The sequence below is a fragment of the Diabrotica virgifera genome, chromosome 3 (genome assembly GCF_917563875.1).
Source record: "Diabrotica virgifera virgifera chromosome 3, PGI_DIABVI_V3a".
Lineage (NCBI taxonomy): Eukaryota > Metazoa > Arthropoda > Insecta > Coleoptera > Chrysomelidae > Diabrotica > Diabrotica virgifera.
In genome coordinates, this window is record NC_065445.1 from 54,451,134 (window position 1) to 54,473,165 (window position 22,032).

Genomic DNA, 22,032 nt, shown 5'->3' on the forward strand with positions numbered 1-22,032 from the left:
ATTAAAAATTGGTCTTCACCTTTCTGTAATTCCTTTTATATTTGTATTATCATACACAGAAGAAGCTTGATCTATTTAAAAGGCCTAATTTTAGAGAAACTGGAGTTTAAAGAAACATTGATTTTTTGCAATTTCCTATTTTTCACCTTTTACTTCAAAATATCTCCGAAAATGTTGGAGATACGAAAAAAATTATAGACTATTAAATTGTATCTTTTTTATTAAGTAAAATTTCCTTGTGCATAGGTTTTCATTTGAGGAAACAGTTAGCGAGATATAGCTGTTTAAAACCTCTATTTACGAGCAAACACCCCCTTATTCGAGCCTTTTAAAACCACCCCAATTAAAAACTAAGTAATCTTACGGAATTTAGTTTACAGAGTATTATAACTCTTTAAAAATCCTACAAAATCGTTTTTGAAAAAACTTTTTATCGCCAAAAATGAAGGAGCTATGTCTATAAAACTATTTTTTTTTTCGAAAAGTTGAATAGACCGCTTATGGATCATTTTCAATGTATGTATAATACCACAGAACCGGTTCGTATACAGGAGGATGGCTAAAAAACTATTTGTATTTGTATTTGTACATATTTGTGAATTCGTATTTTTGTGCAAATAAATGTTTTTGTAATTCTTCAATTCTACTTTTTTTCTGTATAGATCTATTAAATTATCTACTTATAAAGATTGCACTGTTAATAAAGGTGGATTTTAAGGGTTGAAATATTACGATAATATATCCTAAAGTATAAAACAATCGTTATTTAACAAATCAAAACCAAATTTTACCCATATTAAAGTTTACAATGTTTTTATATAATTTTTGATAATAAGGGGCCGTTTACACCCCTTAAAATAATCAACGCCCTTAAGAATGATATAGAATATGAAGTACAGGGTGAGATGATACTAATACCAAATTTTTATGTAAATAGATGCAAGCCGAAATTATTCTTTTAGAATAAGTAATTTTTTATATATATAGCTCCAACAAGGGTGGTTTTAATGGTTGAAATATGATGATAGTATATCTTAAAGCATAAAACAATCATTATGTTACTAATAAGAACCAAATGTTGACAATATTAAAGTTTAAAATGTTATTTTATAATTTTTTACAATTAGGGGTAGTTTTCACCCTTAAAAAACCAAAAGCGTACAACGGCTCAATATAGAAAATGAACTAGAGGCTGTCATGAGCCTAAACCCAAATTTTTGTACAAATCGATGCCGGGCGAAAAAATTGCGAGGTTTTGCCATTTTTTCAGCTTCATTTCCTCGACTACCAATTCAAAATTATTTTGCACATCATATTTGAAACATTATTTGGTTGAAAAATCTCATTTTTGTTGGCAAAAAGATATATTAATTTGTCTGGACTAAATTACAGTTCTGTTTATCCTAAAAAAGGATATGTTACTATCAACATTCACACAGTGTTGTCAAACTGAATTTTGTTATTTTGGGTGTAAATTTTCCCACCGATCCCCGAGGGTACAATACGTAATAATTGGTGAGGAGTAACAAACATTGTCTAGTTTCATATTCAGCTTCATTCGATACAGAAACTGGGTAGGCCCAATTTTAAAACCTTATAGATTGTACCTCTCTTGTGTTTTGGTACACCGCTCTGCTAAAAATGTGAACAAACTTTTCCAGTTGGTTTCCGATCATTCCCTTGCCTTTTTTCTTTATTTCTGTAATGGCAGATAAAGGCTTATGCCCAGCAGTGGAAACGAGAAGCTGGGTGATGATAATAATGATAATCAGTTTTATCTTGAGACACAGTTGACTGTGTGTTAATCAGTTTTCTTACTTTGTTTTTTTTAATCTAAGGTGTATTTAGTATGCTTTTTCTCATGGGCATTTTTCAGTGAGTCACAAATGATAGAAAAAAGGTAAGTCCGTGATAATACACATTTATAACATCTATTCTAACATGACATTTTAGTTCAATCTGACAGTTGTCACATTTTATTTGCAATTTGGCATAAAAACAAATCAATTGTGTTTATTGCATTTTTTATAAAATGGTATTTTCTTTTGATTTATATAGTCTTATAAATTGTACAGATTATATTCGTAGATATATTATATAATTCGTAAATATTTGTTTTTCGATTATAGCGCCATCTATCGACAACTAGAATAAATGTTATAAATGTCTGTAATCACAGACGTGCCTTTTTTTCTGTCACATACAATTTAATGCGTTAGAAAGAAATCAAAAAACTGTGATGCGGTGAAAGATGCGGAGAAACAATATTTCACAAAATGCCATTTAACAAGACAATAAATAAATCTGATCAACATAACAAAAAATGTTAAATCGAATCATTCATTTTGTTTATGTTAATCTGGGGAAAAGCAATTAAGCGAATGTTCGTGGAATTCTTACCATTCACGATATCAAAAATAAAAAAAGTAATTATAACATATAAAAAGATGGGAAAGAGTGATTAATATGGGAAGGTTTTGAAGAATAGAATAGAGAAATATTATGTCATTCTGAAGCAGAAGAATGAGCACGATTTCGTACAGGTCGATCCACTATATTGACCATATTTTCTTCTTAAGGCCATGGGTACATAATTCGCAAATATTTTACGGTTATCCCTACTTTTTCTGTCTTTACACGGCAAATTACGTGTAGTAAAATTCACACTGGTATGGATATGTAAACATTACTAGAATGTCATTCTCTTGAAAATGTCATCATTAACTTAAAGAGATGGCATTTGAATGTTCTTGGATAACTGTTATTTGTATAATTGCAAATTATTAATTCAGTTAATAAATGTGATAATTTTTTCACTAACTATGTATTCAGTGATTGTAATAATTTATATGTACAACAAAAACTAATATTTAATCGAGAAAAGAGGAAAAGTGTTAAAGTGATTTTTTAATAATATATTATTGTTACTATGGAACGCTTACAATTTTGAACATCTTTAACAACAAAATACTTGGATCACAGAATATATTATCCTGATGTATTCTCTGCTTGGATCTTCCACAAATAATACAAAATAAATAACTTTTTATTAAGTTCACGTCTTAAAACAATTATTTATCAAATACACTATATATCAATATTATTTAATCAACCAACAACTCAAAATATTCTCGATGCCATGTCAAATATTTAAAATTGTCAATGATTGACACTGTCTGACTGACAATATGCTGACAATATTCTATTCGACTGAGTGCGTTGTAAGACAAAGATAGATTTGGAAAATATTACCACGGACATGGTGTCCATTTTTTTCGAATCCTGAAAAAACTAATAAATACTTTTAAAAAATTTAAACGCAAAATGAAAGACTAAATTATTACCGAGGGCCGAAAATCCCTTAGAATAAATTAAAAGTTTATTTTGAATGAGATATTTGAAATTTAAAATCACACTAAATTTTCTCTTAGTTTTTCACTCCTGTAACTTATTAAAATAAACATTATAGAAGTTCCAGGGACTTTCGGCCCTCACTAATACCGTAATCTTTCATTCTTCGTTTAAACTTTTCAAAAATACTTATTAGTTTTCTCAGGATTCGAAAAAAATGAATGCCCATTTGAATAGCATTGCAGCCGAAAATACGTACCCATGTTGTAACATCAAAGGGAGTGAAACAAGGATGTTGCCAAGGATGGAAACAAAAATGTAGAACAATAGGAGTCAGAGGCGGCTTTACCTATTGTGCAGAGTGTGCGGTGCACACGGGCGCCGGGATGTTGGGGGCGCCGAGCACCAAAGAACGGCCCTTTACTTTGTTTCAACAGAAAATATGCTTTAAAACGATTAATGAAAAATTACATTGTCACTTAAGCGAGATTTATAGATTGCCGCCCGCCCGGCTGTCCGTCCAACGAACGGCAACTTTTTGATTCGTTTGAAGATGTACCGACAATTATTCCGAAATCGGTTGTGGAACCTATAAAGATCAAACTGCTTGGGACTTGCAGGGCATTTTCAAAGGCGTTTGTACAGGTGTCGCGGGGTAATTTTGCCCTGGGTAATTTTGGGTAAATTACCCCTTAGAAAAGCTTTGACGGAATGGATTAAGTATTATATTTAAGTTAACATGTACTACTATTTACTTGTGTACTCAAACCTTTCAAATTTCCTCAAAAAATTTTCAACCAACTCATAGATAAAATAGTTCATTTTTAATTAAATATTTTTAACAGATTTGGGTAGGTTGTTCTGACGCCGCACTGTGGTTCAAAAAGCTGAAAACGTGGTCATGAACCTTTAAAAGCGGTATATTGTTTATACACTTTGGAAACATGGCTAACTTGTCCCTGAGCTAAGAATAAGAATACATCCTTTCTGATCCTTATACCTGCGTATTACGACTCTACGATAGTATAAGAAAACAACTATAAACATGAACATCCCTAGATAGGGATTTTTTCTTTTACCTCATGACCACGTTTTCCGCATTTGGAACCACTGTATGCCGTGAATACCTATTGGCTCCCGACATCATTTAATATTGCACTATCTGCATCTGGATTTTTGTTTACATTATAAGCGTACCTAATACCCTCTAATACCCTATGTACTATGGTTTGTTTTTAAACTAGGAGGAGTAAACTAAAAAGACAGATTCACACAAAATAAAAAGTTCTAAAAATAATTGTTTTTTATATAAAAGTACCTAGAATAAAAATCTAAAAATTAAGGAATAACGCAGAAAACTCAAATTATCGTCGATATAACTTAATTAACTTATGAAACGCCAGTAGTGTCAAAATTTCATAAATGTCATTAGTGTCAAAATTTCAAACAGTGGAGTAAACTTGAATGAGATTGGACCAGTAATTACAAACAAGCAGTAGGCGCGGTAAATTTGAATTACTCCTCTTGGTGTAACAACAGACCATAGTACTAGATAGGTACCTATTCGACAATTCCATTTTAACTGCGCGTCTACCAAAGGGCGCCACGGCATCGACTGCACACGGGCGCTACATGGCCTGGAGCCGCCTCTGATAGGGGTACCACTAATTAACACTATGATATATACATACCTACACTCAACTTTGCAGAATATCAAGACTTGATCTTGAGAGACTGTTACTTAGTAACAGTGGCTCAAGATTATGACGATTTAAACTACATATGGTCCGAAAATTAATTGAAGAGCACGATACATGGGATCCAAAAGTGAACAAAAAACCCGAATAATATGCATTTGGAGGACAACAAAAAGATCTTATATCTAGGTATCAATATGGATATGTAGAACAATGGGGATACCACTCAGTAACACTATGATATATACCTATACTCAACTTTGCAGAAGATGAAGTAATAGTGGCTCAAGATTATGACGATTCAAACCTATGTATTATGGTCCGAAAATGAATTGAAGACATGGGATCTAGAAGTCAACAAAATGAAACCCAATTACTATGCATTGGAGGACAACAAAAAGATCTTATATCTAGGTATCAATATGGATCAATATCGCATAACGGAACATGAGACAAAGCCATAAGGGAAAGAAATACGGCAGGGAGAAAAGCCATTAAAATGTTAAACAGTATTTTAGGGGAGCAATTCTTCAACAAAGAAAGAAAGGTATATGAGACTATAGTGAAAAGTTTCACTCTATATAGCTGTGAGGAATAGTCACTGAAAGAAAAAATATTGGCAATGCTGAGAGCAACGAAAATATATTTTTGGAGAAGACCGTTAGGAAGATCTAGAAGAGAAATTAACAACAACCGCATTAGAAAAATAAAAGGAATCAAACTTACCATCACGGATGACTTATCAACAAATCAACATATCTGGTTCGGACATATACAAAGAATGGATGAACAACGAATACCAATGGATATACTAAAATGGCAACCAGAAGGCAATAGCAAACGAGATATACCGAGAACAAGTTGGAAAGTAGGAATGGACAAAGATGTGAGAGAAAGAAACATGAAACGACCGGATGAAGTGGCGATTGGAATTGGGAAAACTGGCGGGAAATTGGGAAATTGGCGATTGGAATTGGCGGAGAACGGTAAAAACCGATATGTAGTACCTACTAAGATTATTTTAAAATAAAATGTACACATTTATCCGATCATAAATGTTTCGTATTGTTATATTCGATTTGAAAATGGATAGCTCAGTTTTTATGACAGCATTTTGGGAGAGATAAAGTGAAGGAGTATGAAGAAGAACCCTCCACGAAGTACCTTTTATGAGAAATACAAGAAGCCTAAGAGTATAACATATGCCAAACAAAGCACAAATAATGTGGTTGGGGCATTCACAAAGAATGCCAGTAAAAAGAATGCCAAAAATGTGATTTTCTTTTTATTTATTATTATTTTTACTGACATAGATATTAATCATTCAGACAGTCGAAATCAGATTTTATTGTAATATGTGTAATGTGTGTGTGTGTTGAGTAAATGTCTTGTTACTTAGTAAAGTGATTTAATTGTCTTTACAAAGAGATGCTAATTGTGTTCGAACGTCTGTGGTCCCCCAAGTTAGTACCGATTCCACAAGAATTCAAATTATTTTAATATATTAAATTTTTGAATTTATAGAAAAGTTAATGCATAAGTCAAGTAGTGAAATTCCAACGAACATACAGGGTGGGCCAAAGAAAACAGTGCACCTCGATATTTGGCAGTATTTATTAGATTTTAAGGAAATGACGAAACAGGTCGATTTTTGATCTAAGGAGGTCACTTTTTACGGTACTGTCATTTGTCAACGCCCTCACTCCCACTTCCCCCACCATTTATTTTTAAATGTTGAATAGGTGTGGTGTGCTAGCTCATTTGAAAGGTTATTAAATTCTCTATTCTGAATTTTAACATTGGGATAATTATTTATACGGGGTGTTCAGAAAAATTATTTTGAATTAAATAAATTGACACAAAAATAAATGTAATTTATTTATCTCAAAATACTTTCTACTGCTGACAGAAAACAGAAAAAAATGTTTATTTGATAAATAAACATTGTTTGTTGCTTAAATTCAATATTCAAAATACCAAGAAACAGATGTGTGGCAGCTTGAACATTGAAATTAAGCGAAAAGCCATGTTTATTTGTTAAAAACATTTTTTTCTGTTTTGTGACAGCAGTAGAATGTATTTTGTATTAAATTAATTAGATACATTCTTCTTTTTGTGTCAATTAATTTAATTAAAAATATTTATTTCTTGGACACCCTGTATAAATAATTATGTTAATGTTTATATTACTGAATAGAGAATTGAATAACCTTTCAAATGAGCTCGCACATGACCCCTATTCCCTATTTAAAAATAAGGGGTGGGGGAAGTGAAAGAGAGAGGGTTGACAAATGACAGATATATGTACCGTAAAAATGTGTCCCCTTCGATCAAAAATCGACCTGTTTCGTAATTTCCTTAAAATCTAATAAATACTGCCAAATATCGAGGTGGACTGTTTTGTTTGGCCCACACTGTATAAAAAACATGATTTATAACTTAGATATTTTTTAATTCAATATATAACTATGTAATTATCATACAAAATATGTGGACCAAAATTATTATTAATCATAATTATGTAATAGGCACCATAGTTATAGTTTTTATAATATTAAAATTCACGTTCAGTCTCCTACATTACTAAGAAAATTTTATTAATCACTTTTTCCCATTTTTTATAATGGTTTAATTACTTTTCCCATTTTTTATATCGCGAATGGCAAGAATTCCACGAACATTCGCTTAATTGCTTTTCCCCAGTTTAACGTAAACAAAATGAATGATACGATTTAACATTTTTTATTATGATGATTAGATTTATTTATTAACCTGTTTTAAATGCCATAATACACTACTTTTGTGCAATATTAAATACACTTTAGATTAAAAAAAAAACAAAGTGTAATAAAACTGAGTAGCATACAATATCGTCATTATTATCAACACCCAGCTTCTCTCGTCTACTGCTGGACATAAGCCTCCTCCATACGCCACCAGGAAATTCTATTTTGCGCAAGTTTCATGCCGTCATGCTCTATTCTCCGTATGTCGTCTGTTCATCTCGTCTTCTCTGTCTTCTCTTATCTACACGAGGTCTTTATTCCAATACCAATACCAATAATCTCTTAGTCCATTTATCATCACCGAGCCATGCTACATGTACTGCAAAGCTGCATTTTGTCTTTGATATTTTTTCTAAGCACGCATTGATTGTATACCTTTCTCTGAAGGCTCATAATATGAGGAAATAATCGAGCAAATGAAACTGAAAAAATGGCAAAACCTCGCAGTTTTTTCGTTCAGCATCGATTTGTACAAAAATTTGGGATTAGGCTCATTTCACCCTCTAGTTTATTTTCTATATTGAGCCGTTGTACGCTTTTGGTTTTTTAAGGGTGAAAACTACCCCTAATTGTAAAACATTATAAAATAACATTTTAAACTTTAATATTGTCAACATTTGGTTCTTATTAGTTACATAATGATTGTTTTATGCTTTAAGATATACTATCATAATATTTCAACCCTTAAAACCACCCTTGTTGAAGCTATATATTATTACTAGCTATTATATTATAAAAAATTACTTATCCTAAAAGAATAATTTGGGCTTGCATCGATTTACATAAAAATTTGGGATTAGGATCACTGCACCCTGTACTTAATATTGTATAACATGCTTAAGGGCGTCCATTATTTTTAGGGGTGTAAACTACCCCTTATTGTCAAAAATTATATAAAAATATTGTAAACTTTAATATGGGTAAAATTTTGTTTTGATTGAATAAAAATAATGATTGTTTTATGCTTTAGGATATAATATCATAATATTTGCACCCTTAAAAACCACCCTTAAGAACTAAGAACATAACAATTTTTATAAGTAGATAATTTAATAGATCTATACAGCAAAAAGTAGAATTAAAGAATTACAAAAACATTTATTTACACAAAAATACGAATTTACAAATATGTAGAAGTACAAATACAAAAAATAGTTTTAAGTCATCTTCCAGTATACGAACCAGTTCTGTGGTATTATACATGCATTGAAAACGTTCCATAAGCGGACTATTCGAATTTTTCGAAAAAAAAATTCGTTTTATGAACATAGCTCCTTCATTTTTGGCGATAAAAAGTCTTTTCAAAAATGATTTTATAGGATTTTTGAAGAGCTATAAGACTGTGTAAATTAAATTCCGTTAGATCCCTTAGTTTTTAATTGGGGTGGGTTTAAAGAGCTCGAATAAGGGGGTGTTTGCTCGTAAATAGAGGTTTTAAACAGCTATATCTCGCTAACTGTTTACTATAATGAAAATATATGTACAACATAATTTTAGTTATTAAAAAAGCTACATCCTAGTAATCCATCATTTTTTTCGTGTCTCCAGTATTTTCGGAGATGTTTTGAAGTAAAAAGTGAAAAATACGAAATTGCAAAAAATCAATTTTTCTTTAAACTCCACTTTTTTTAAAATTAGGCCTTTTAAATAGGTCAAACTTCTTGGGTGTATTGACAATACAAATATACAAGGAATTACAGAAAGGTAAAGACCAATTTTTAATTAGGAGGGTAGTTAGGGAGTTATTTTCACTGATTTTTTAGTAGAGAAAAGCAGGTACCGACCTTTTTTTGATCATAAGTCGCTCTATTTTCATGCAATAAATTTTTTATTATTACTCTTTGAAAGGTTTAATTGTATACTAGAAAAAAGATAATTTAAGTTTTCCTCTAAAAATGCAAAGTTTTCCCGTTATTTGGCTTTGAATATTTAAAATTATGTATTTGGCGAGAAAAGCTAACTTTTAACATGTCGCATCTCGGTTTGTATTGGTAATAAAGATATTATAGAAAAATAATTTAGTTTGTGTTACTAAAAGATAAAATTTTGTTATCTACAGTTTTTTTGATTAAATGCGTATTTTTCGAGGTATTCTCAAAAACCCTCTAAAAAAGTCAATTTTTCGACGAAAAACTCTTACTTTCAAGCGCGGATAACTCGAAAAATATTAGTTTTACGAAAAAAATGTAAAACATTTTTTTCTAAGAATTACATTTTACATCGATTTACATGGTTAAAATGTAATAAAAAATTCCCACCCCCGAGATGGGGTGGCAACCACCTCCAAGGTTTTAGCGTATGATAGCGACATGATATAGAAAATGATCCTTGGACTATTCCCTACCTTCTGTGAAAATTTCAAGTAAATCCATGCTGGACGAAAAAATTGCAAGCCAAAATGCTTCATTTCCTCGACTAATATCCATGGATTTAACTAAACATAGTTTCAAAAGTTATGCACCACCTAAATTTATGCTCATTTTTATAGTTGATTTTTTCGTGAACAGATTAACGGACGCCGCTATTTTTTTATTATTTTAGATTTTTCTTTGATAATTACACAGTTGGGCAAAGGCTTACTCAAACCTTTTTTTTTAACTATACAGGGTGGAATAAAAGATACGTTTTTCTGATGTTAAGTTTGAGACACCCTGTAGGGAAGAGAAGGTATACGTGTGGGTATACATCAATACCCTATTGTAGTCTTATGTTTTGTGAACAATTTTGTTTTTTAATGTCTCTGATATCTTTAGAAACAAAGAAAATATACGGATTTATTCTTTATCATGACGTGTTTTAATTGAAACAAAACTAAATTAAGGTGATACAGTAGCGATCAACAGGTAGTAAAAACGCGTTCCAAGATTGCGGCTGTAATTTTGAATATTTTTTTCGAGATATTTGGCACACGTATTCGTAATATAATAAAGAATGGCGGTACAGAGCCCAATTTGAAAAATATATTAATATGTGGAAATTACTCTGTAATTAAACACAATCATGGGCGCCCATACCCATGGGCAGGAGGGGGGCCACGGCCGTGGCCCCCCTAGCTTTTCGGCTGCCATAAACTATATATGGTTATCCAATGTATACAAAATGTAATGTGCAACATCTTCACGTCTGCCCCCCCCCCTACAAATTTTTATATGGGCGCCCGTGAACACAATATTAAAAAAACGAGCCTGTACCGCCATTAAGAAGAACAAAAAAATACACTTTCTTCAAATAAACTTTTTTATCCGATGCCTAGATTTTGTGTCATTTTGGAACTACTAAAATTTTTTATTTCATTAGTAGTTCCAAAATGACACAAAATCTAGGCATCGGATAAAAAAGTTTATTTGAAGAAAGTGTATTTTTTTGTTCTTCTTAATGGCGGTACAGGCTCGTTTTTTTAATATTGTATTTAATTACAGAGTAATTTTCACATATTAATATATTTTTCAAATTGGGCTCTGTACCGCCATTCTTTATTATATTACGAATACATGTGCCAAATATCTCGAAAAAATATTCAAAATTACAGCCGCAATCTTGGAACGCGTTTTCGCTACCTGTTGATCGCTACTGTTTCCTCTTAACAATAAAAAAATAACAGTTAACAAACCTTTAAAAACAGAAAGGCACATAACGTTAAAATTCTGGTAGACACCCTAAATTTGTCGGCCAAGTGAGCGGTATACGACGCGCAACATAAGAGAGATGAGATTGTTTAATGGAGACTCTGTGATGTTTGGGGGTGGAATTTTCTTGAGGGTAAGTACGGATTTGGTTTCTACGTGGAGGCTCTTTAAATAGTGAGAGGTCCATTGCACAGATTTTCTTTCTTTGAACATTCTGTTCCTTTCGCACTAGATATAGGAAATAATTTCATCTTAGTGGTATGATAAGACATGGCCTCCTCACGTATCGCATGTGGTCAGTTAAAACACATAATGAAGAATAAAACCGTCTAGTTTCTTTGTTATGAAAGATATCAGAGAAATTAAAAAAACAGAATGTTCACAAAATATGAGACTACAACATAATTTCGATATATACCGACCTTTGTACCTTTTACTCCCTGCAGTGTGTCTCAATCTTTTGTTTCAGTTAAAATACATGTTAAAGAATAAAACCGTCTATTTTTTGTTTCTAAAGATATCAGGAACATTCAAAAACAAAATGTTCACAAAATATAAGACTACAATATGATTGTGATGCATACTCACACTTGTACCTTGTACTCCCTACAGGGTGTCTCAAACTTAACATAAGAAAACCATTTCTTTTCTTCCACCTGGTATAAGTAGAAAAAAGAAGTTTGAGTAAACCTTTGCTAAACTGTGTTAAAACCAAAGAAAAATCTAAAATAATAAAAAAAATTAGAGGAATCTGTTAATCTGTTCAGGAAAAATCAACTATGAAAATGAGAATAATTTTATGTGATGCATATCTTTTGAAACTATGTATTTAATGTATCCTTCAATCTGCGATCTGCAGCTGAATCTAAACCAATTCTTCTTTGTATTTCTTGTGTTTGGTTGTCTCTAGTGATTTCCAAGTCATGACCAAGATATCTGTATTGTAATCTCTTCTATGGTGTTGTTTTTAACTTTATTGTTTTTCCGGTGGCCAAGTTTGTCACAAAAGTTGATTTACTTTTGTTTATTTGCAATCCCACTTCTTTCGTTGCCAGTGAAAGTTCATTAAGCATTACTTGGTCTTGTGTCATTGTCTAGCAACTCTCTTCAATGAAACCGTAGAAATATAGAAAGAAAACAAGTTTCTTGTGAAGTGAATGGACTCAGATATCAAATGCAATTATTCCATAAACAATAAAAATCTTATCTTGTAAAAGGTATATTTAAAATCCCTAAAAAGGACTATATCACATCAACAAAACGTTTTCGGACTCAATATTCCATAATCAATGTTATCACAGGTTTACATGCTTTAACACTAGAAAGTCGGAGGGGTCAATTTAGTATGGTATAGTTAGACCCAAACCCAGACATCCAAAGTGAAAGTTATCCTCCAACACCAAATTGTTCTATATGGTCCACATAATGTTCAGAAAAAAGTCACACCATTTTGAGCGTCGGGTTTTGGGGGGGGGGGAGAGGGGGGAGAAATCTACAAATTCGTAGTTTTTTAGGTTTTTCGTCAATATTTCTAAAACTAAGCGGTTTAGCATGAACAACCCTCTACACAAAATTGTTCTACATTAAATTTGAAATAAAAAAGGCCCTATGCATAACCCTTCTAAAATGAACGGTTCCAAAGTTACGGAGGTAGTATAATATAATTGGTCCAAAAAAAGGCCTAACCCAGACATCCAAAGTAAAAGTTTTCCTTCAACACCAAATTGTTCTATATGGTCCACATATTGTTCAGTAAAAAGTTACACCATTTTGAGCGTCCGGTTTGGGGGGGAGATGGGGGAGAAATCGGTAAATTAGTAGTTTTTTTAAGTTTTTCGTCAATATTTCTAAAACTATGCTTTAGCGTAAGGAATGTTCTATAGAAAAATATTCTACATAAAATTTAAAACAAAAAAGGTTCTATACATAATTGTTATACAATCAACGGTTCCAGAGTTACGGAGGGTGAAAAGTGGAGGTTTTCGATACTTTTTTTATTTACCGATTTCTCCCCCCTCTCCCCCCCAAACCCGACGCTCAAAATGGTGTGACTTTTTTCTGAATATTATGTGGACCGTATAGAACAATTTGGTGTTGACAGATAACTTTCACTTTGGATGTCTGGGTTTTTGGCATAGTAGTATCATAAATATTGCCCAAAAAATATAAAAAGTATCGAAAACCTCGACTTTCACCCTCCGTAACTCTGGAACCGTTGATTTTATAACAATTATGTATAGAACATTTTTTGTTTTAAGTTTTATGTAGAATATTTTTGTATATAACATTGTTTACGCTAAAACACAGTTTTAGAAATATTGACGAAAAACGTAAAAAAAACTACTAATTTACCGGCTTCTCTCCCATCTCCCTCCCAAACCGGACGCTCAAAATGGTGTAACTTTTTACTGAACAATATGTGAACCATATAGAACATTTTTGTGTTGGAGGAAAACTTTTACTTTGGATGTTGGGGTTAGGCCTTTTTTGGACCAGCTATACTATACTACCTCCATAACTTTGGAACCATTCATTTTAGAAATATTATGCGTAGGGCCTTTTTTATTTCAAATTTAATGTAGAACAATTTTGTATAGAAGGTTGTTTATGCTAAACCGCATAGTTTTAGAAATATTTTTACGAATTTACCAATTTCTCCCCCCTCTCCCCCACAAACCCGACGCTCAAAATGGTGTGACTTTTTTCTGGACATTGTGTGGACCATATAGAACAATTTGGTGTTGAAGGATAACTTTCACTTTGGATGTCTGGGTTATGCCATCTTTTGGATCAACTATACTATACTAATTTGGCCCCTGTTGCGATTTGAAGTTATTGCAGTTTTTTTATTTGAGGCAATAATAAGTTCATATTTTATGACTTTTAATATTTTGATACAAAGACTTATTTAGCACAAAAAAATATTGTTGACTAAATTTGTTAAATAGTTTTTCTAACAAATCTACCATAGAAGTCTAAAGGGGCAAATTGGCCCTGTGTAAGTTATTATCGTTTTCTGGGAAATTCGACGAGCCTTTCTTTCAAATTCCTGTCGGATGGGTAAAATTATATTTATGTACGTTTATTATAAATGGTTACCCTTATATCTACGTACTGATCATCTACGTAATAAAGATAAAATTGTTGGTGAACACAAAGATACAATAATTGTGGGTGTAGAGGACCAAATGACGCGCCTTTATACTACAAAAGTAACTTTAAGACGATGGCCTATGTACGTGTTTGATAATACTCTTGACTTGGAAGCAATAAATGCATGGATTATTTAAAAAGAAATAACTGGAAGTAGACTCAGTCTTTGTAAGTTTATTCTTCGGCTGTGTGAAGAATTATGGGCCCCATACCTTGCCTCCCGAAATCTGGAACTACGCCTAGAAACAACAGGTCTACCAACAACTATCACTGTTACTATCCAAAAACGACAAAAATATCAGTTGAAAATATTTTGTAAAGGAAATCATACTTCCAATCATTGCCGCGGCTGTAACAAGGCAATGTGTGGTAAATATCAAAAACTGCAAACTGTATGGTGTTCCGAATGTTTTTGATAGGCAGCGAATGTGTTAAACAATGAAAGTAAAAAATAAAATCAGATTCTATCGTCTAGAGTATCATCCCTTCCGGCTTTCTAGGTAGGTAAGCTAAGCCTGACTTTCTAGTGTTAATCCACCAAAATATACGGGTAAATACTGGAAATATTTTGAACATCCTTTAAAATCGGATAATATAATGTAACCTCAACTGTTTAAAACAACTCAAGGACCGTATATTTTGGTGGCTTAAAGCATGTAAACCTGTGATAACACTGATGATGGAATATTGATTCCGAAAACGTTTTGTTGTGATATAGCCCTTTTTAGGGATTTTAAATATACCTTTTACAAGATAAGGTTTTATTTTTTGTGATTTATGGTATACAGGCAGTTACAGGAGTTTTTCCTTGTGATACAATTATTCCATATTGCAGAAGATCGAGAAGCCTTCGCAATGGTGATCGCCAACGTCGTGTAATTACGATATGTCACCAAAAGAGGAAGATGGTAGTGATGGTACATGAATTTATAATTAGAATTTATTAAGCCTTATCCATTGGGCGCTTGGGACGGCTTCCTTTTATTAATAACAAATTAAAGTCCGCTAAATAATCGAGGACCATATTTTTTTAAATAGAGAAAAATACTACGAAATACCTGCGATTTCGAGATGGTCTGATTTTAAGACTGATAAATAAGAACTGTGACAACTTTTAAACCAAAGGGCGATTTCTTAGAAAATTGTAAAAAAATGTATGCAACTGGAGACAAAGCTTATTAAAGAAGATTAAATGAAAGCAACTCTTATAGAGTAAGACCCAATGGAGGCAAAGATAATTGTTAAAGCTGTATATTGTTACCCGTGCAAATGATTTTCAATTGAAAAAAATAGTTCAACTGATTTTGGATATATTTTACCCACTGGAAATATTTGAATAGTTTACTCAAATCTCACGAAGAAAGTAAATTTCATCTGAACTCCATGGTTACATTAATAACAAGATCATCAGTTGGAGTTAGATGGATCATCAGTTAAATTGGAGTTATAGACGCTGGCTTGAAAGAGCAAGTAGAAGGCGAAGCTGACTATTGAGTAAAGGTCCTAAGAAGAGTTGTTGTCACCATTAAATTACTTGCTTCTCAAGGACTAGCTTTTCGTTGATCCCACGAGAATTTAACGAGTCGTCATAAGGGAAATTACTTAAGCTGTCTTGTATACTTTGCTTTTGACAACTTCTTAGCTCGGCATTTACAGCGGAATGCGAATAAAGAAAAAGGTTCAGTTAGCTATCTGTCTGACCAAACTTGCAATGAATTCCTGGAAGCGATGAAAACAAAACATGTATTGAACACATGTATATTGAACACATGTATATTGAACACATGTATATTGAACACATGTATACAAAACACGTAATAGAAACTTTTGACGCTGTAAATGCTTTACTTAAAACTACGGATCCATCAAACATATTTTTCCAGTTAAGCAATAATAGAGACAAAAAATCAGCAGTTAGAAGTAAAGCCAAAGTACTGCATAATAAAATGGATACCTTTGAGACAGGTTAACTTGGATACTCTATTGACACTGATTTGGGCAAGGATTTTAAAACGAGTGAATGCAACAAGCAAAACGTTAGAAACTGTGGACTTGGACGTGTCAATTGGAGTAGAATTAATGACATTTGAGCTTTGTTGGAGACTTAAAAAATAAATTAAGCGAAATTGAACTGGAAGCCAAAAATATTTTTTGGGAAGGCAATGCAATAATCTCAAACATATCCTATAGAATTGGCCTTCAAAAAAAAACAAGAAAAAACATTATTCGATGAAGCAGTTGAAAGTGAAACAATTTTAAAAGGACAAGAGATATTCAGAATTGAAGTACCTATGTACAATATTTAATGTTATATGCCACAATATTTCTCAAGATATTTTAAAGAGAATATAAAGTTACAAAGATGTTACATGCGCTGTTAGATGTTTTTTATGCTAAATAAAGAAGAAGTCAAAAAGTGAATTAATAATATTTTATGCGAGGAATATAAAAAAGATATTGATGAAACCAAAGAGAACTTGCATAACGAATTTATTCATTTTATAACGTTATGCCAAAATTTGAATAAACATTTGAAAATTTGGTGTCATCCAGGATGTAAAGGCAACGTTTGCCAATTTTTAACTTTACTGCAAGTTTATTTGATGATACCAAAAGCGTCAGGCGAGCGGTCTTTTTTGGCTTTAAAAAGTATAAAGATACATGTATTGAATGTAAAAGGGTCAAGAAAACCTAGCTAGACGCATTATCACTATCGTATTATAAAAAATGAAGAAGTGGAGCAACTGAATTTTGATAGTATTAATATTAATATGGCAGTTTGCTAATGCCTAGTCCAGAAAAAAGTGAGCTAATTTTTGTAATACATATTTTTTAGAATATGTTTTGTTGTTTGTCATGTGTAGTTGTTCTGTAGAACTTTCTGTGTTTTTCATATTTTTAAATGTATTTTTGGAATATGTTTTACGTTTGCTATTTTTCTCGTTTGTTTTAAAAATATTTTTTTAAATTTTCAAAAATGTATAGGTTTTACAATAAACGTTTATAGTTAATGCAGGTTAATGCATGTGTCTTTTTGTTAAAAAACTTGACAACGAATAGCAATGAAGGGTGCCCCTAAATCTCTAGTGCCCAGGGCCCGAAGTTAGGTTAAACCGGCACTGTTTATTAGGTATATTTTATTTCAAATTTTAACCTTTTAACTTTTATCATGGTTCATCAATAACGAAGGATATTTGGGGTAGAGCGTTGCCAGTCAAATATAAAGCACCTTGTATAGAAGAGAAAGACTGAAGAACACTTAAATAAACATACGTTTATGGTTATATATTGAATTTAACATAAACATCATGTTTAAAATATCACATGCTATTAAGTAAAACACTCACGTTTTCTTTCGTTTCGACTTCGTCGGAGTAATCTCCGCAACAGTTTGGGCCTTGACGAGACAATTGTGTTTTTTGACTTTGAAGCTCATCTCTTCGAGTGTTTGCTCAAGCTTGTCTTTCATGTTTTCATCACGCGGTGCCCTAGCGCTGAATTTTCTCGCAGAAGGAACTGGATACCTTTTCCTGGGTGTGAATTTCTGGACACCGTCCCCATCACCCTTCGGAGTAAAATATTTTTCTTGGTTATTATTACCGTCTTGCATGTTCTTTTTTGTATTTTCTAATTTATATTAAGGGTATAAAATATTTATTCAGTGTTCGATTATATAAGTGACATATGTGTCATGGAGAAATATATTTAAACGGGTTAGCAGAGCATACTGCCTATAATAATTTGCAAAAAAATATTAAAACATTGACAGTGATTTAGTCCAAGAAATGAAGCTTAAAACAGGACAAAACCTCGCAATTTTTACAGAATGGACCGATTTGCATGAAAATTTTGGAATTAAGTTCACCTTACCCTCTATAGTACGAGATCCGAATAGGAGGTCAAAATGTACCTATCTGCTTGCCGGATGAAACATTTTTTTTATTAAATTTCATACATATGATTCAGTGAATTTGTACTCTACGAGCTCCCTAGTGGGAAAGTTTTGGGGTAGTTCTGATTTCTTTCATTATATATGGATTTTGGGCTGCTGAATCCGAATCTGAGGTTTGCGGACAAAATTTCTTACCGGAACATTGAAAAAATCGCGAAAAAATCGAAAAATTTCAGCTTTTTTCCGCTTTTTTGCCCAAATCTCAAAAAGTATTAACTATTAGCAAATGGTCTGTTAACAGAAATTAAAGTACTTAAAATTATCTACAAATATCTCTATTTACTTTTTTTCTCAGATGAACCGTTCGGTCTAAAGTGCAAGTTGAAAATTGCCAATTTTTAACGGTCTCGGCAAAACCCACTTTTTACATTCCAAAACTTTAGTTTTTATTAGAATGCTGTCATTTGATAAATTTCTCCTAGTTTTCTGTACAAATAATCAATGTTAGTTCATAATATGAATATGGTATGTCTCTTTTCACAGTTTCCATGTATCCATTCCCTTAGAGCCACAGAAGATCAGGCGCAGATGGAGTCACAGTTTCAGTTGGTGTGAACATTCCCTTCGGATTTTGATTTCTGATAAACCTTGAGGTTTTGTCCTTTCAAAGTGTTTTAGTTGAACAGCTCTCTGACTTTCATAAACCTCAGGTGCGGGTTTAGTTTTTAGCCGAGGAATGGATTAGTTAGGAGCTCTTGCATGTTTTGGTGCAATACAAGAAATGCCACCCACAGGGCCGTCTCTACCCGGGGGTGCAAGGGGTGCGAGGCACCCGGGCGCCAAGTCAAAGGGGCGCAAGCCGAACATTTGCTAGGCTCAAATTTACGATTTTTGTCCTTTCAAAATCTTTTAAAAAAAAAACTACAAATAACAAAAATATACAAGTGCACTTTCGATATTTTTTACAAAGTCTATTAATGCTTACTACACCTACGATATGCAAATGAAAAAATATGAAACCTATTTAGAGTATTCCGAAAATAGTTTCAAGAAGGTGACGCGTAAAATGTCGAATTTCACACAAGGAACAACTTACTATTGTTGTGTTGTTAGGTTCGTTTAACTCGATTCGTCAACAAAGCTTGCCGAAGTTAGAGAGAATTTTCTAGGTTTTTTACCAGTTACTGATACTACCGGACAAGGATTAGCAAATTATTTATTAGAATTTTTGAAATTAATGAATATTGATTCAGATGATTTACGAGGCCAAGGGTATGATAATGGGGCAAGTATGAGAGGCAAAGATATTGGCCTTAAAAAATATATAGACATAAATTCTCGTGCGTTTTATGTTCCTTGTGCGGCTCACAGCCTTAATTTAGTGCTAAATGATGCTGTTAAATGCTCATTGGAAATAACAATTTTTTTTGTAATTGTTCTAGAAATTTATGTTTTTTCGCATCAACATTACGGTGGAATGTCATAATAAATGATATACCCACCTTTACATTAAAACCACTTTCAAATACGCGATGGGAGAGTAGAATTGACTCATTAAAATATAATTCGTTTTAATATGGGGAAAATTTACGATGCATTATACTCAAATTTTGAGAACAACTACGACAATGACACAAGAAGCATCGCAAGCTCATTGATGACAAAATTAAAAAACTTTAAGTTTAAAATACTAAGTTTTCAATCTAATAGCACATAAAACAACATCCAAATATGCTATTCTACATCCTACCAGACTGAAAACAAATGGTGAAATTGAAAATGGTTATTCATTTTTAACTTCTAAGTTTATCTGCTCTATCGTGACTGGTAAAATATTTTAGCAAAGGTTATTATTGTCAGTAAAACTTTGCAAACGCGGAATATTATTGGGTAAGTTCGAACGACCACAGCGGCTGAACAGCTGAGTAAGCGATAGCGTTCAGACGACACCGCTGGAAGTCAGCCGCTGAAAGATTTACTAAGCTTTTCCTATCAGCGCTGGATACAACCACTCAGCCGATTTGTTCTGACAGTCAGCCGCTGTGGTCGTCCGAACGCATCCATTATTTTGGCAGCTGTTAAGATGCTTGATCAAGTTAGTAAAGATTTAGCCAAAAACCAACGGCACTGACACTGCGATTGCAAAACTAAATTTTATGAAACTGTTCGTCCACGTCCCCGAAAAAGACATTTCAATTACGAGGCTGCAGACGAGCCTCTTTTAGACCCAAAACAAAATTTTAAAGTCTATTAAACTTCTATTATTATTTATTGGACATTGCCATTGCAAAATTAAGTGAAAGATTTGAAATGTTGAGGGAACATAATCATAATTTTTTGTTCTAGGAAAATATATTGAGTTGGAGAAACTTCGAAGAAAACTTAAAAACACACAATGTTTGAATTTACAAAAAAACTAGCGCATGGAAATAGATCTGATATAGGTAGATGATGGAGATCTATTCCATGAGTTAGAATTGTTACCAATATTTTTTATAAATAAAGACACAACTCCACTCGATATATTAAGTTATCTAATCTAATAATTTACTCTCCGTTTTCCCAAATATTTTTAAGGATATGTTTAACACTTCCATTAACAGTAGCTGAAGGAGAAAGGTCTTTTTCTAAACTTAAATTAAACAAAAATTACCTGTGCTCAACAATGGGCCAAGACAGATGAACAAACTTGGCTTTAATAAGTATAGAAAAGCAAGTAAAAAGTATCACCGAAATAATAAAAACTTTTGCCAACTTTGAAGCTAGAAAAGTGCACTTTGATATTATAGTATAGTGTTATAAGATTGATCTTATTTGAATACTCAAACCATGTTTTTTTAAAATATCCATAAATAAAGAAAGCAAAAATTCATTTTTGCGTACCTATAACCTATATAATCTTCTGACAAAAGGGGGCGCAACGATGAGTCTCGCACCCCGGCGCCGTGTATGCTTAAGACGGCCCTGGCCACCCATGACGTAAAAAGTGTGGTATCCGTCGATTGTATGTACGTTAACCCTTTCTGTCCCAACGCTGCATATATACGTTTTTGAAAAAGTGGGTCTGTATTCCCAGCCGCCGTATATATACGTTCAAGGTGTTATGGTCTCAATTTACCAAAGCCGAAAATATGCGTTGCTTATAAAATTTTAGACTCATTGGTGTCCCAATGCCGTAGAAATATGTCCGAAAATTTTAGATTATTGTTCCCAAAGCCTCAAAATGTTAGCACGTAAGACAGGTCATGCAAATTAGGTATTGCCGTATATATTTGTTCACATATTTTAGAATAATGCTATATTGTAGCACTGGTGGCAACGCTTATAGGTAGCTGCTAGAAGGTGAAGCGTTTGTAGCCACAAAAAAGACCAAAAAAAAATAGAAGCGAATCGAGAAACATGTGTGAAACAAGTTCTATTCGTTTCCGAAAATTTTAAGCACTTTGTACCTATTGGCAATGTAATAAATAAGAAATGACTATTATTGGTGGACGTATGTTATAAAGTTATAATGTACGTTTTTAAAT

General features: G+C 32.6%; 1 protein-coding gene across 2 annotated transcripts in view; it reads right to left on the minus strand.

Annotated features, from left to right (window-relative positions):
* The window catches only part of LOC114326579 (uncharacterized), a 131,629-nt gene extending 113,294 nt beyond the window's left edge, over window positions 1-18,335 (minus strand). The window contains exon 1 of one of the 2 annotated variants that reach the window (XM_028274982.2): window positions 17,961-18,335. In XM_028274982.2, coding sequence (XP_028130783.2) covers window positions 17,961-18,223 — 263 coding nt within the window. In that variant the 5' untranslated portion in view covers window positions 18,224-18,335. The remainder of the gene's footprint in view (window positions 1-17,960) is intronic. The other variant, XM_028274981.2, reaches the window with a different exon arrangement.
* Between the last annotated feature and the right edge of the window lie 3,697 nt (window positions 18,336-22,032).